The sequence below is a fragment of the Leptosomus discolor genome, chromosome 3 (genome assembly GCF_034619465.1).
Source record: "Leptosomus discolor isolate bLepDis1 chromosome 3, bLepDis1.hap2, whole genome shotgun sequence".
Taxonomy (NCBI): domain Eukaryota; kingdom Metazoa; phylum Chordata; class Aves; order Leptosomiformes; family Leptosomidae; genus Leptosomus; species Leptosomus discolor.
In genome coordinates this window covers 36,756,935-36,772,735 of record NC_141393.1, presented here as the reverse complement: position 1 = coordinate 36,772,735, position 15,801 = coordinate 36,756,935, and the positions used below count along the sequence as shown (strand labels likewise).

The 15,801-nt window shown below is 44.5% G+C and overlaps 1 protein-coding gene across 1 annotated transcript; it reads right to left on the bottom strand.

The window, feature by feature from the left end:
• Positions 1-630: 630 nt before the first annotated feature.
• On the bottom strand, positions 631-14,697 carry THBS1 (thrombospondin 1). Its single transcript, XM_086462984.1, has 21 exons — positions 14,625-14,697; positions 13,281-13,858; positions 12,660-12,735; positions 12,216-12,412; positions 11,900-12,025; positions 10,414-10,507; positions 9,924-10,097; positions 9,388-9,564; positions 8,915-9,088; positions 8,606-8,733; positions 8,338-8,490; positions 7,618-7,836; positions 6,928-7,035; positions 6,388-6,547; positions 5,873-5,991; positions 4,002-4,236; positions 3,419-3,646; positions 2,981-3,252; positions 2,463-2,560; positions 2,213-2,352; positions 631-731 (listed from the first exon to the last, which is right to left on the bottom strand). The coding sequence occupies exons 1-21, from the start codon at positions 14,695-14,697 to the stop codon at positions 631-633; spliced, it is 3,630 nt and encodes a 1,209-aa protein (XP_086319110.1).
• Positions 14,698-15,801: the final 1,104 nt, after the last annotated feature.

Here is a 15,801-nt window from a genome sequence, read left to right as displayed (position 1 = left end):
TTCTAGTTTTGTGTCAGGCCACTGACCAGTGGTAAAGCACTGCAGACTTTTCCCAGCACTAAATAACCACTAAGATGGTAAATGACATGCCTTGGTCTCCAGCACTATAGATGAGACGAGGACGGCCACTGTCTAAAGGGACTTATTTAGCACTGCAGAACAGTTGCCTGCCAGGCTGCCAACTGCCTCGCACAAAGAAAGGAAGAGCTAACATTGAGCTCAGACTGAGAAAAACAAACATCCCATTCCCCACCCTGCCACTTTTCCCTGCACCTCAAAGCCTTTATGGGAAAATTGTAACAAATACATCACCACTATCTGCTCCAAATGAGATTTTTTTTTTCTCTCAACTAAACCCCCTCTAGTTTCAATATAGAACAGAATTAATAAATAATCTGTATTTACAATCTTACAGTCATAAAGACTTATAACCATGATTAGGTGGATAGTCTTGACGCATTTCTTGTTGTTTTAATCAATAATCCCTCTGTCACTATCACATCAAGCATAGGTAAAAATAAATATTTTACAATTTCAGTATTTTATCTACAGGCCCCTTCCCCTCCCCTCCAAAGAAGCAAGGGGTTTAAAGCATCTATGGCATGTAGAAAAGGAATGTTTTCATTACAATTATTTTTGTGCCTTTTTAACCATAAAAAGTGAAGCACAGGCTGGTTTCCTGAAGGACAGCACAGTGCTAGCTGAGATGGCAGTGCTTTCTGGCACCATATCTGAAATAAAAACATTTAAAAGGTAAGAAAGATCTGCATCTAATCAGGAAAAAACAGAATCTAGTTGTAAATCCCAGTTCTCCCAAAGCTGATGTGATCCAGTGTGCCAGTTTTTATCCTCTTTCTCCCTCCCACCATGGAAGTCAGGTTTAGGATATCTGTTTTGTCCTGTGTAAAAGAGCAGCTGATCTAGCTTACCACATAGAGTAAAAGGCTGTGTTTTCATCTGAAAGATATGACATACAAAACGATAATAAATTTCTCTAAGTTAAATGGATGTAAACCAAGGTAGCGCAGCCCTCAGTAAAAAAGAAATCCTCTCCCCCATGAAGAAAAAAAGACTGAGTTCACCCTCCCCCCAAAAACCCTTTTCCCCACACAATGAAAGGTCTTCAGTTTAAGTAGTCCGCAGCACATCCAAAGATGTTCTTTTTACAAAATGCTACTCCATGGGACCTCCAGTTAGAGAGGCAGTGACGCTGCACTGTGATAAACAGCAAACAAATGTCTTTCCTACTGAAAGAAGTGTGCTTGTTCAGTTAAGACAATTCTCATTTGCAAGACACATTTGTTTCCTTCCACTTCAGCAGAGGTCAGATACCAAGTATGTTCTCACTTTCATTCTCTCAAAAGCATTCTCTTGAGGCAGATCATGTGTTTCGAGTCCACATTTACAGAAAGAAGAAAGGAAGGAATAATATAATGGTCCCAGGATTTGTAAGGCTAAACATTTCAGAAGGTGCAATACCAGCATTTTTAAATAGTCTCTGGATCCAGTAAGCTTGCGATTATGGATCTGTGAAAAATAAGAGATATTTAAGTATTTGTGTTGTTATGCATGATTATGTTTAAGACATTAATCCCTAGAGATATTTGTAAAGACCACATTAGTAAAGAAAACTGAAAGTGCTTAGACACTTTTCTTGAGTTAGACTTCAGAATCTTGTCTATGTAACCATAACATAATGTAGTCATAATTTAAGGTGACTAGGGCACCTGGAACTAGTCATATGCACTTACACTTCCACTGAACTGCAAGAGTACAATACGGACAACATTCTATTTTGCTTGCTTTTAAGCAAATTAGTATTTTGCATGTCAGACACTGTTCTCTTGCTTGCTGAAGTCAATGCTTTGCATTTTCACTTTGGACTTTTTCAGCTGTGTTGATTCATTCTAGTCAGCATTTTAAAGGAGATTAAAGATATATTTCCTATCTGGAACTTAACATGGATTTCTGATACTTTGAAATAACAGGATAGAAATAGACTTTATACATTTAAACTTTTTAACTGTGAAGAGTTTATCAAGAAGGTGTCCTGTTTCTCCCTGCAGAACTCGCTTGAGATAGAACCATGAAAGATCATGGGTGAACTTTTCCTGTTAGTTCTTATTTCTTGATCCATTCTATTTCTCTTGAGAGCAGCTTTCTTGAACCAATGCATTTATATAGGGTCTTTGAAATCCAGTATTTTCCTTACCTCTGCATTCATATTTAAGATCTGAGAAGAACACCATTTCTTGAGAGAAGACAAATAATCCTAGCCGACCACCAGCATAGGTTTTATCATAGATTGGTCCCGAGTCTGCCATGATTTTCTTCCCTTCATACATTACAACCCTACGAAGAGACAATAGGTCAGCCAACTGTGACAAGCTTCTGTTAGGTTCACCTTTACAGACATTCAATTTCCTTGTGATAATCACTTAAGATAAAAGGATGATACTCACCTGATGTAACCAGTCTTTGGTCTATGGCTAAGACGCCATCTGTATGCAGTGAAGTCTTTCCAGCCTATGTGACGAGGGTCATGCCACAAAGTTCGCACCTACGAAACAACATTCTTTATTAACCAAATGCCTGAGATAACATAGACATTATTTTGACATGAAGGTGCCTTGACATCATTATGACTAGTAAAGGCTTAAAGCAAGTCATTAGGCTCTGTAATGGGGTCTTTGGAAGTCAACTGCATTTAAATTTACTTTTAAATATGTAAACAGGAAACTATTTCACAGTTCCAGAAACACTTGATTCATTGCTGCTGGAAAGCCTGTCTGCAGCATGCAATCCTCTTAATTTTATACAGTATTTATTTTGCATGATTTGGGACAATTATAAAATTAGTCTTTGCCAGGAAGACTATGCCATTCTCAGTGTGTACAGATCCCCTGTAAGTGTCTAACTTCTTGGAAGAACATCTTGCCTTAGAGTGCAGAAGGGCATGTTATCAAAGTGCCACTCTTACCTGGCCAGGAGTGTTTCCTGTGTGCCACAGAGCATTACGAAGGTGTTCTCCTGGACCGGTAGTAGAATTCACAACTTTGATAGAGAGACCTGAGTAGCCTTGAGCTTTGGTTGGTGTGGAGTCCCAGTAAGACTGGGTGATCTGCTTCCACATGACAACATAGAAACGACTACTAGATTGGTAGCCAAATACAAAGCCAGCATAATCATCATCCCTTTCTGTATTGATGAAGAATGTGCCACTGAAGTCCACAGCATTGAATTCGTCAAAACCTATGGGGGCACAAAACAAGAAAGTTTTAGGTACTGCTCTTTTGCGATTCTTTAACAACTCCTTAATAGTTTCTCAGGTTCCTTCCTCCTGCCCCCTCCTCCTACCCCCAACCAAAAAAAAACCCAAACAGCGTAATGCCTGTTAGTGTTTAAATTTTCCCCTTACCGACTGCAAGGCCAGGGTCACAGTTGACTGTCTGAACCAGTTCTTTACCCTGGTGACGAACAACCCAGTTTGGATCATTTTGGGATGTTCCCTTGGGATCCAGGGGAATCATCTGAAATCTTCGGAAATCAGTTTCACTAATGTCCACATTTTCAGGGCAGATATCATCAATGTCTGGCACACTGTCTTGGTCAAAGTCATCTTTGCAAGCATCTCCACGTCCATCACCTGCAGGACAAGTAATTTTATCATTATATCACCATTGTTTGCTTGCACATCTTACAACTTGAAGTCTTAGTTGTAGATCTCTGACTGCCCAGGTACTGCTGGCAGAGACACTACAGAAGCCACAAGAGCTACTATATAGATGCCCTTTCACTCCAGCCTGATAGTGACTTAGGAATAATTTGGATAGTGGTCATTTTTACATTGCTCCTTACTCCTGAAGAGCACTATAACAACAGTACAGATATTTTACCTTTTTGTTACTTGGAAGTTTTGTCCAACCCTAAACAGTGTGAAAAAATGTAGCATCAAACTATTGGAAGTTCTTAAAATGTTACTATGGTGCTGGCCATCTTACCATCAGAATCAGCTTGATCTGGGTTGGCAACCAATCTGCAGTTATCTTTGTCATCAGGGATACCATCGTTGTCATCATCATGGTCACAGGCATCACCTTTTCCATCCTTGTCATGGTCAGCTTGATTGGCATTGGGTACATAGGGGCAGTTATCAAGATTATTTTGATGGCCGTCTTCATCTATGTCCTGGTTGTTGTCGCACTGATCACCTATGCGGTCAGAATCAGTGTCTTCCTATGAGAGGGAAGAAAATAAAGAATGTTTTAAAGAGACACTTAAAAAAAGGCTGAAATAGGAGTCTTAATAGTTAGAATTTATTGAGATTTCTGCTCGCTTTAGCAAGAGCCAAGATGGATGTACTGAGGTAGCAGCATTAATACATGCTTACCTAAAGCTGCCTGTGCTAACTGCTTTTGGGCTGGCTCTAGTGTTGCCCTGGTTTTAATTTGAATCCACAGCAGCAGAAAGCAGCATGGTAATCAGCTTCTCAACCCTTCTGCCATATGATTCTTCTGTCACTAGTCTACCATACTGGACACAGGGTACTTTACCTCCCACCTTTTCTGGCAGCTCCCTGGTTCCAAGGGCCAGATAAGGGTAGGACTACTCTACCTAGCTTGTAGAGGCTGTAACATTAAAACATAGTCTACCAAGCCTTGATTTTACAGCTTCCACACCATATCATAAAAGCCTATAATGCTCTTCATGCCCCTTGATTCACCAGTCAAGACAATTATTCCCTTAGTGATCAAAGGCTCCATGGCTTGCTGATCACATATTTTAGCCAGTCATTTCCTTCATCAGCTTTTGAAATAAGAACAATCCAGTCATCCCTGGGGCTGCCTCAAGGTTTAGTCTAGTTGTCTTAACACTAGTGGATGACCCTAGTGTTGGTGTAGGCAGAAGGCATACCACACAGTTTGAATAGGCTGTTAAACTGCTATTTGAAATCTAATATCTCTGCTTCTAGAACTTGATTAGAGAAGTATGAAAAACCATTAGAGTTTTATATTAAGGTTTCAAAATATTAAGAGAAACATTGCCTGAAAGGATCTTCAGGCACTTTTCCACCCTCAGGTAAGGAAGTAGTAAAGCAAGCAACAAAGACTAAGATATTTTGTTACCTGCTTAAATCCTTTAAGTAATACTGCTTTTAGGCTACATGACCATACTACACGAGATTCCACTGATTTGCAACAGCTTTTCTAACCCTTCAAACATTCCAGTTATGTCCCTGAAGCTATTAAAAACTTGCAGCTTTGTACTTGACAGGATGGCACAGGCTTTATCTACTTCTGGCTTCAAATATTTTTGAACTAGTAAGTTGTGTGAGAGGCTGGATCCCCCTAGACTTTTATGAATGGGAATTTTAAAAGTGTCAGAGTACCCCTTTTCCTTAGAGGGAAGCAGCCTGTGCTGCCTTCAACTTACTGGTAGAAAAGTTATCTTTTGAAATTCAGCTGTTTAGAACTTAAGGACAAAGATTAAAGAACAACTTTGTGTCTCAGTGAACACAACACTACAGGCTATGAAGAGGGTAGTTACTACCTACCTAGATTTCATACAATGCTCCCAGGAATTTTATATCATCACTATGAGAATTGCCACAACTGACAAACCTAGGAAGTGTTTAGGAGACGAGTACATGCAGTAGTCTCAGATCTTCACTAGAGTTACTTTTCAGAAAATACCTATCAGCATAATGAACCATTAGGACATGTTATTTGATAGACATCATTTGGCAAATGAATACGAATGACTTGTGACAAGTCAAATTTAAGCTGTAACTCATTCAAATATTTTCTACAATACAGTACATACTATATTTTCATAATACCAGTTTTCTATTTATATAATGCAAATCCCCTACCTGGTCAGGATTGTGTTCCAGTGGACAGTTATCACACTGATCTCCAACACCATCCAAGTCTGTATCCCTCTGGTCTACATTGTAGACATATTGGCAATTATCCCTTTCATTAAGGACCCCTGCAAAATTAAGGAGAGTTCATGAATGAAGGTTAGGCATCTAAATGCTACAAAGGAATGTATAAAGCCACCACACACTTCTAGATGTATTTTTGAAAGCATTTTGAGCAGCATTTGAAAGCTTTGAAGTTTGACTCATCACTAGTTCTGCCACACACTTCTGTTCCTACTCTGTGCAAGAGTAGAGCTAGAATTTAACCATGAAAAAATGTGTATTTCAAAGTAAATTTGCATTAGCTATAACTGTTACTTCAGTAGTCTTTGTCCTGCAATCACCAGAGGAGAACATTTGTGTGTTCAGGGATGAAATTCTGATAGGAAATTAGTGGTACTGTGGGTACATTCGGTGAATCTGTGATTAGAAAGCCATCTAAAGGAGTGATTAAGGCCACCTACCATCTCCATCAATATCCACTGCACATGCATCTCCTTCTCCATTGTTGTCAGTGTCGGTTTGATCAGGGTTGTGATTGTAGGGGCAGTTATCACAGCGGTCACCAACATCATCCCTGTCATAGTCATACTGCTGTGGGTTGTAGATGAATGGACAGTTGTCCTGCAAGAGCAAGAAAGAAGTCAAGCTTTAAAAAAAGTGTAAAATTAAAGCTGTAACCAGATTGTGCTTATGCTTGTACTACTGTATGAAAGGAGAAGTGAAAGGCAGGGAAACAGTTAAAATCGGAATGCTTCTATCTCAAAACACCTCGTCTTCTTGCATGAGTGTAGGAATGGCTGAATTTAAAAAAAAATCACTTCCAAAGCTCAACCAGCTGCAGAAAGTTTGTCTGCATAGTTGTGCATATCTAAAGGTTTCTAGGATAGCTGTCAGCAATTTCCTATGGTCCTCACAAGATTAAGGTCAAAAGCTAGACCCCAGCCTTGGAAAGGGGAATGGGAGAGTTACATGCTCAAAGGTTGTTTTTTGTGTTATCTTACCCGGTCATCAGGAATTCCATCATCATCGTCATCATTGTCACAGGCATCACCGATCCCATCCTTATCATAGTCTTCCTGCCCAGAGTTGGGCAGATTAGGGCAGTTATCCTAGAAAGGAGAAAGTACACAGATGTGTTTACTCCCAGCATGATTACAATAGGCATTTTAGCAGGTAAAATCTAATCATTAGGCAAAAATCATAATACCTCAGTCAGATAGGTGTTAACTTACTGTCATTCTCTCACTTTCAGCTAGTCATGACTGTTAGGATAACGCTTAGAAAGATATAATTAAATCATGTTTAAAATAAGATTTGGTTCTTTTACTGTTTTTTTCATTTTCTTTTACCCTCTTTTTCTTCCACTGGAGATAGATATCTGTCAGAGCAAAGCTGATGTAGGTATAGCCTAAACTAGAGCCTTTCCAGAACACTTACAACAAACATTTACAATTGTGTCAGGCTTCATTTTTTCCCCATATTGCAGGAATACCTAAAGCAACAGCAAGAGCCTCTTACGAATACCTTGACAATGGTATTCCTACATAGAGGAGTATTTTACCAGTTTTATTTGCAGAGAGGCTAGTTTAATACCTCTAACTAGAGATACTTGCTTTGTATCTCAAACCTAACATAATTTGTATATTTCTCAGTCTGTTAGAATGGTAGATGGGAAAACAGGATACACTTACTTTTTTACAGTGGTAAGTGGCATTGGCAACACAAACAAGATTCTCATTTGGCCATCCATCCAAGTCAGTATCTTCTCCGCAGATTATGCCATTGCCAGCATAGCCTGGTTTACATTCACAGCGATACATGGGGTCACTGAAGTGGCCAAGGTAATTGCATTTGGCATTCTTGTTGCAGTCATGTGTTCCATCTGTGCATGGATTACGTGGCTTGCAGACCTAGAAGGCCACACAGAAATTAAATCCAGTGGAAACATCTTTATCCCTCATTTTTCCCCAGAGATTCAAATAAAGCATGGAGTACATGCTTGTTTTGATCAGAGATCCTTCAATCAGAAAAAAGCCTTCCACTCCCCAGCTCCAGTAGCAGTCTTAGCACCATTTATTATTTTTCTTGTTCAAACCTTACCTATTTTCAAATGGAATCAAGCACTGAAATATCTCTAAGGCACATATTGTTGGATCATAAGTGAATACTGATTGAATTAGTCTCCTAAAATTGTGTATAACATCTGAACTCTCCATGGCTGAGGAGGACAGTGATTTTTAAAACTCATTTTGAACTCCAATAGAAACTGCTCAGTGCTCCTCCTGTTCTGAATCACAGAGCATGTTTTTTTATTACAGGTACCAAGTCCTTCCCTGAAATGCATAGGTGCTTTCTGTTGTTTAGAGGCTTTGAGATTTCATAACTCAGAACAGTTCTCAAGTTGATGATACCTGTTTGTTAGCCATGGCGTCTTCAACACTGCGACCAAATGGCTGTGTCCCAGTGAAACGTGGTGGACAAGGCTGACAGTTGTACCCAGGTTCAGTATTCTCACACCTGTGCACTCCGTTGAAGACAAAGCAGGCATCAGGAACCTCTTTGCACTGAAATACGGGTTCGAGATAAAGAACAACAGTTAGTGTTACAAGACACCAGGATTTTATTCTCCCTTCCCATTTTCTTTCACTTCTTTCAAGGAGCAAACTCTAGCCTTTTTACCTCATCAATATCTTGGCAGTGGACTCCATCACCATGGTAGCCAGCCGGACAGGCACCACACTTCCAGGAACCATCAGGGGAGCTGGTACATGTAGTCCCCGCAAAGCAGGGATTAGACAGACACCCATCTGAGAGACAAATGAGAAAGTGTTGAATGAGGGACACTTACCATGCTGCTACAGTACCGTGTTTGGTCAATATGCTGGTTTAAAATTCTCACACTTGTGTTTTACAGACGTCAAATTTTTTAATCAGTATTTTCAACAGTGTCCACAACCTTCAGATGTTTATGGGCAAATGGGTACTCACCAATTGGACAGTCCTGTTTGTTGCAGACCTGAGTCCCTCTAGCTTCACCTACACAAGTCTTCCCACCATACTGAGGCTCAGGATTATTGCAGAGACGGCTACGTTTTTGAAGTCCTCCTCCACATGTCACTGTGCATGCATCCCATGGAGACCATGGTCCCCAGTTGCCATTAACTAAAGGGAGACAGAAGACATGTACAGCTTTAAATGCAGTGATAGAACTACTTTCTATCTGATTAAGGACTATTACATTTGTAGTGAGAGCACTTCAGACATAAATGACAGAATGAATTAATGGACTCCATGGAAGAGCCATAGAAAACAGTTTAGTTTCATCTCAAATCTAACCTGTGAGGTTTTACCTAGCCCACCTCTAAATTTAAAGAGATTATTAGAACTAGATTACATAGCAGCTACTCAGGATTTTCACAGTTTAAGCTACTAAACAGTAGTTACCACCTGGACACACTTACTTGGGCAAGGATCTTTCTGGCAGGGTTTGTTTTCTCTTGCCTCTCCCTCACAAGGTTTGCCATTCAGCTGTGGTACTGGAGAGTTGCAGAGACGAATTCTAGTGATGATGCCCGTGCCACAAGTGACAGAACAGGATGACCATGGTGACCAGTGACTCCAGCCACCATCCTGTTTAACTACAAGAGAGATGTCCTATTAGTAGTGTTTCTGAAAAATAGACCATAGGACCTAGGACATAGCCAGTACCAGAACTGTACCAAAGACTCCATATGTATCAGATAGCCTCAGCACTGTCACAGATCAAGTTGTTTTGTCACTAGAGAAATTGCATACCTAAACTGGCCTCAAGTTTTGTCCTGGGAGCAGTGCCCAAACTTGCCTATTTACTGCATTAATTGTCTGTCCCTTTTACCTGATAAGTTCTTAAAGCCAGTCCATCCCAGTGACAAAGCTACATGGTAATCTTCACTGTTAACGTTAAACCAATAAAAGCAGCCTGTGTTTTGTTACCAATGTGAGTAGATCAAGTACTTACATCTCTTATCGCACTCCTGAAGGTGGCAAGTTCGAGTCTGTACAGAAGACCCTTCACAGCGGTTATTGAGACTGTCACAGGATCGCCCTCTCTGCTGAATCCCATTCCCACAGGTCACAGAACACGAAGTCCACTCAGACCAAGGAGACCATCCATCATCTGCATAGTCGCTAGCTGCAGAAGGATACAGCTCTGTTACAGCTGTGACTAAGGCTCCAGGTATGTATTTTCCCCACCCCTCCCTCCACAAAAAAAGGACACAGCTGTCTTCAATCAAAGCCACGTGCATCTTCCTTTCTGGTGCAAGACAAAGGCCACGAACTCAAGACTTTCAGTGCTCACATGCATCAGCTAAGTGATTAACCTCAAAGAGACATCAGGCTAGCCTTACTCCAGTGGTGCAAGGTTATACCCCGCATACTTTAGAGCGGCCTATGTCTAGCTAGATGAAGCCAACTGCTATAGAAGTGTGATGGTACTAAGTACTTACGCCAGCATCGGGGGCAGCACTCCCCATCAGGCACAGTGGCATTGGAACAAGGCATGAGAGGACAGGACACTTTCCGGCATATAGTAGCAGAGTTCTGTAAAGAGCCGTGAGGATTCCAATAAGCAAGAGGAATAGAAACAATGTCTGGAGACTGGTTAAATGCTAAAGAGATTTTTCTGCAGCTCTTAAGACTCAATAGCACGTATAGAATCATATAACAGAGACACACAACAAAGCAGAGACCCTTGTGTTTAGTGCTAACACAACCCCAGGGTAGTCCCAGCTATTTTTAGTCAAACTCCATCTCATTCCCAGTCAAGAGCGGAAGTATTTTGGTTTTGCAGAAGTTGAACAAGAGTGGCAACCAGATGCTGGGTACAACAAAAGACTATCAAGTGATACCCAAAGTATAAGGTCAGACTTCAAGGGAATGAAACAAGAATGAGAAGCCAACTTTCTTTTCAGTTAATATGGATTTAAGCTAATTACATGGTAAAGAGAAAATGAGTTTAGTGGACTCTGCTCAAGAACCATGAAATCTATAACTTATACTTAGAGGTCTTTGATCTTCAGGCCAAGCAGGCAGCATAAGAACACCCACCTCCAATCTCAATGAGAGCTAAAGGGCAGCCTATAGTTTTGCTTCTTGAAGGTAGCAGCTTGGTCAGAAGAATGCTGTCATGATTACTATTTTAATCTCCCCAAGCAAATGACTCCATTAAGGCAATTATAGCTAACACTGGGCAAGAGGGCTGGTATGAAAGAGGCAAACTCACAAGTCGCAGTATCATTTGCTGACTACAAGATGGACTGCACATGCACAAATACTAGGCCTTTAGTTTCTAAACAGTGGCAGGCTAGTTAACCCGCTCTTTGGTAGACTTTTACAACATTCTGCAGAAGCAGAGCATAAAGCATAAATGTCTTGCCAGGTCATCCTGGTTTAAATACAGCTGAACTGAAATCTGAAAGGGACTGCTGTTCCATATAATCTGTAACAGCTATTAGGACACAACCAGAAGCATTTGTTAGATGACAAACTTACAGGGTTTTTCTTTAAGAGCTTTTACTGAGTACTAGAACGTCTTTTCCTACTAAGTCAGCAGGAGGTTCAGTGGGTGACAGAAGGTGGATCTGAAGTATTCCAGGGAGCAAAGCTGATAGTTCTGTTGATGCTGACTTTAAATTTACTCATGGACTTATGTAAAGAATACAGGCATTCCCCATTAAGGAACTAAAAGTGTGTTAACAGCTGTATCAGTGATGTTTTGTATAATTTTTTGAAATACTACTGTTGTTACACTGCATGAAATTTGCCTTTATACCAGAGATCTAGTAGGATGAAATAAACTAGATAATTGTCTCGCTGTTGTAGTATGCCCAGTTCTGTGTAGAATTCACTCTTGAACAAAGAATGTAATTTAGAAATATCTGTTAATTTCAACTCAATCCTCAACAGAGGATTTATGAATGTAAGGAATCTTACCTGGCAGGTACATTCAGTGCAGCTGTCAATAGTCCACTCTTCTTTATTTTTGTGCAAGATGCCATTATGAATGCACACTCCAGGAGTGATCTGGACCACTTTGGCAATGAGTTCATTTTCTTCAGTCTGGGGGGCAGGGGACAGGCAGGACAGAGAAGCAGAGAGAAGATATTTAGAAGTTAATACAGAAAACACCCTTTTCCACAAAAGTCAGAGTATAGTTATCACTGTTTATCCAGGCTCTCAAAGGACAGGTTATAATTCATTCACTAAATGCCAGTTAATGGAAGGTACCATGAATTTAACCAACACTCACCACTTTGCGAACTCTGTCTTGAAGTGTTGTAACCATGGACCGGAGGCCTTGCAGTTCGACAAACATATTTGTTAGTTCATCACAGGAAAAACCACAGACTGCTTGGATGTCCTTTGTTTTATGGCCAATGTAATTAGTGCGGATAGCTGGGCTGGACCCATTGATGGGGTTGTCCAAAGTAATGATTGCACTAGTGGCTACAAGACAAACACACATGTAAAGTCAGTGCATTTTTTACCAAGTGCATTTATCATTCCAGGGTAACACCTGCTAAACAGCTGCTACCAGATTCATTAGGTTGCCTGCAGAAATGTAATCTTATTTCTTATGCAACATGGATTTGTATGTCAGCATACTTCCAAGTTCTGTTTCAACTTGTCTTTCTAATGTAACGAGGAATCTTATTTTTAATAGGTCATTGGATTCAGAAGATTGGGAACTTACAGCTGGAGCAGCCTTTGTTCCTCAGGATAGTTTCCAGAGTTGCTCCAAACACAAACCGCACGTTCTGCAGCAGTCCCTGTGGACAGAGGAAGAATTACAGCTACTTGCAGCGACTGCAAGGGAAAGCACAAGTTGCATGGAGAGAGCTTGTAGGCACTTAACGTCACGCAAGATCATTAAGAATAATTCCATGACAGATAGATGGCAAAGTGAAACATGTTGCTTTATTCTCCTTAATGATGACAAGCCCTGCTTCCTAACATTCTCATCCTTGACCACAAGGACCTGGAAACTCTCCAGGCAGGAAGGAAAAAAAACCCATGAATTTCTGAATCTTGTATAAGCAGCTGAGCAATGAAGCTACAGCAACCTGTTTGGAAGTTTCAGTGCCTTCTTGTTGCTGCATAAAGTTCTATCCCTTCAAATCTAATGCTTTACCCTTCAAACTCCATTATTAATGTCTAGTAGCTTTAGAGGCAGTCCATGCCAGATGTACATAAACTAGTCATTGGTGGAACGCTTTCTCCCTGTTACTCGTGTCTTTGTAGCTATTTGGGTTGGTTGAGTAGTAATGCACCTTCAAGACTGAAAATACTAGGCAAACACATAAGTGAGTCTTACCTGGAAGTTGTCATTGACTCCCCCTTTGGCAATACGGAGCCTGGCACTGCTGGCCAGGTCCCTAGTGAAGATGTTCTGAATGGGGATGTCCAGTTCAGCATTCTCCATTTTCTCACACCCCACATAGAGCTGAGCCCGGTCCTCCTGTACAAACAGGGTGATATTCTTCCAGTGTCCTGTAGCTAGCAAGGCATCCTCTACTGACACCAGCTGCTGCTTGCCATCACCAGAAAGGCTCAGGTCCAGGGTGCCTGCCTTGCCGTTTGATACTAGGCTGAAGACATGACCAGAGCCATCTTTCTGTTCCACAGACAGCAGCGTGCCTCTGCTCTTCTTGGCTTGCCGGAGAGTGGCCAGGAGGATGAAGCCCTTCTCAGCATGGATGGCATCTAATAAGTCTTGGAACTTGGAGTCGGGGACAGCAGGGATACGACTGGCATCTTCAATGCGGTAAGCAGGGCTGGAGGATTCAGGTCCCTTCACCAGGTGCACCCCAGGTGCCCGGCGCCCAGCTCCCTTCCGAATGAAGCCGATGAGTTCAAAGAGATCAAAGACACTGTTATCATCACTCCTGGACTCTGCAGAGAGATCAGAACGAGCATCATGAGCAAGGGACAAGAAGAGGCTGAGTCGGTGCATATCTCCCAGGGTTGCTTAACACATTGGCTCATGGTATGTGTTGTGCAAGGTACAGCACCTCACACCCGAGTGCAGGCAGCAGCTCAGGTGGTTCAGCAGTCCCACCAGGAGCTGCCATGTGGTGGTACATGTGCATTCTTGTGCAGAAGCCAGTCAGCATCGTTGTGCCAGGTACCTGCTGACTGGCACACAAAGGTAGCAGCCGTTCTGGCATCTCATTAGACTCTACCAGAGGAGAAACAGACAGCAGAAGCCCAGACTACAATATTCCTGTGCTAGGGTACAGCAAAGCAAGCTTGCTTAGTCCGGCTGGGTGAAAGCAAGCACACCAGCAGCTTCTCTACAGCACCATGATGGCAGCCAAATGCCCCACTCCTTCCTTCTTCAGCCAACTGCCCCACTCCTTCCTTCTTCAGCCAGTTCCTGTGTCATGTTCCTCTTTTCCTCTGCCCAGCACAGAGATGGGCAAGCTGTGCGCTCAAGCCCTGGAGGCTCCCTGTTTCTATTTCAGAAGGTTACATGCATGCCACACCAGAGAAAGTTTCCTGTTCCCAACTAGCTGATGCTCAGGTTAAAAAGCTTTGGTTCACTGAAAGCTTTGGAGCTCTTTGCCACAGAGCACAATTTCAGCTGCCCACACAGACCCCAAGAAACGGTGATTTTTAGTTCCCCCTTCCCTGAGCGCCGGCGCGGGGCTGGCCTTACCTGCAGAGCGCTTGGCCTGCGAGCCGCCGAGCAGGAGGAGGAAGAGGAGGCAGAGAACAGCCGTCGGCCCCATGGCAAAGGTCTGTCTCGGAGCCAGCCTGGGGACGGGCAGGAGGAAGGTCACCGCGCTGCCATCGCACCCAGCGCACCGGCCGCTCCCCGGAGGCAGGAAGGCTGCGCAGCGGGAGGCGGCGGGGACGGGACAGGTGCCCCCCGCCGCGGCCGCCCTCGGAGGGGACAGCGAGCGCGGCGGGAGCCGCTTCAGCACTTACCTCCGGGGAGAGCGATCCGGGCGGGCGGCGCCGGCCTCCCGCACCTCCGGGTACCGGCGACTAATATCCTCGGGCAGCCCTCGACTGTCCCGGCGGCTAGCGAGAGGGAGTGAAGGAGAGAGCAGCGGCGCCTCGTCGGGGCGGGCGGCGGGAGCGGCGCTGCCGGGACACTGCGGGCGCCGGGCGCCGCGCTCGCCTTTAAAGGGTGGCTCGCATTCCTCGGCGCACGGCGGGCCAATCAGCGGCGGCGGGGCAGGAAGCGGGAGGCGGGAGCCGGGTGGCTCCGCGGCCAGGGACAACTTTCCACAGGGGCCGGGGGGCAGGGGCGGGCCCTCTGCTGCCGCTGCCGCCGCCGCCGCCGCCGCCGCCGCCGCGCCCCGCCGGCCGGGGGAGCGGGCAGCCGCCGCTGCGCCGCTCCTGAGGGGCGGCGCCGCGCCCGGCCGCGCCGCGTGGGGGCGCCCCGCGAGCTCGCACGGCACTTGTCCTTCAGGGCCCGTCCGCAGCTGCTCGGCCCCGCGCCGGGCGCGACGCCGCCGGCTCCCTGTCGCCTTCCCCGCCAGCAGTGGGGAGCCGCGGCGAGGCCCGTCGGGGGCCCTCGTCCCCCGAACCTGCGGTGAACCGCGTCTGGCACCCGCTTCGCGCCCGTCCCGCTGCCCGCCCGTCCTCCCAGTCCTGCCCTCCGGCCCCGCGGCTCCCGGCCGCTCGCACTGGCCTCAGCCACGCGCTGAGGGGTACAGCTGTCCGGGCCTTGCCCTGTCCGCCCGCCAGCCCTACCCCTGCGGGCGCCCCGCGCGGCAGGAGGGGGCTTGAGGGGGCGCGCCCCGCCGCAGGTGCCTGCCGGCGGCCCGGCCGGGACGGAGGGGAGAGGGGCGCCCGGACGGCACGGCCTCTGGCGGCCTTGAGCC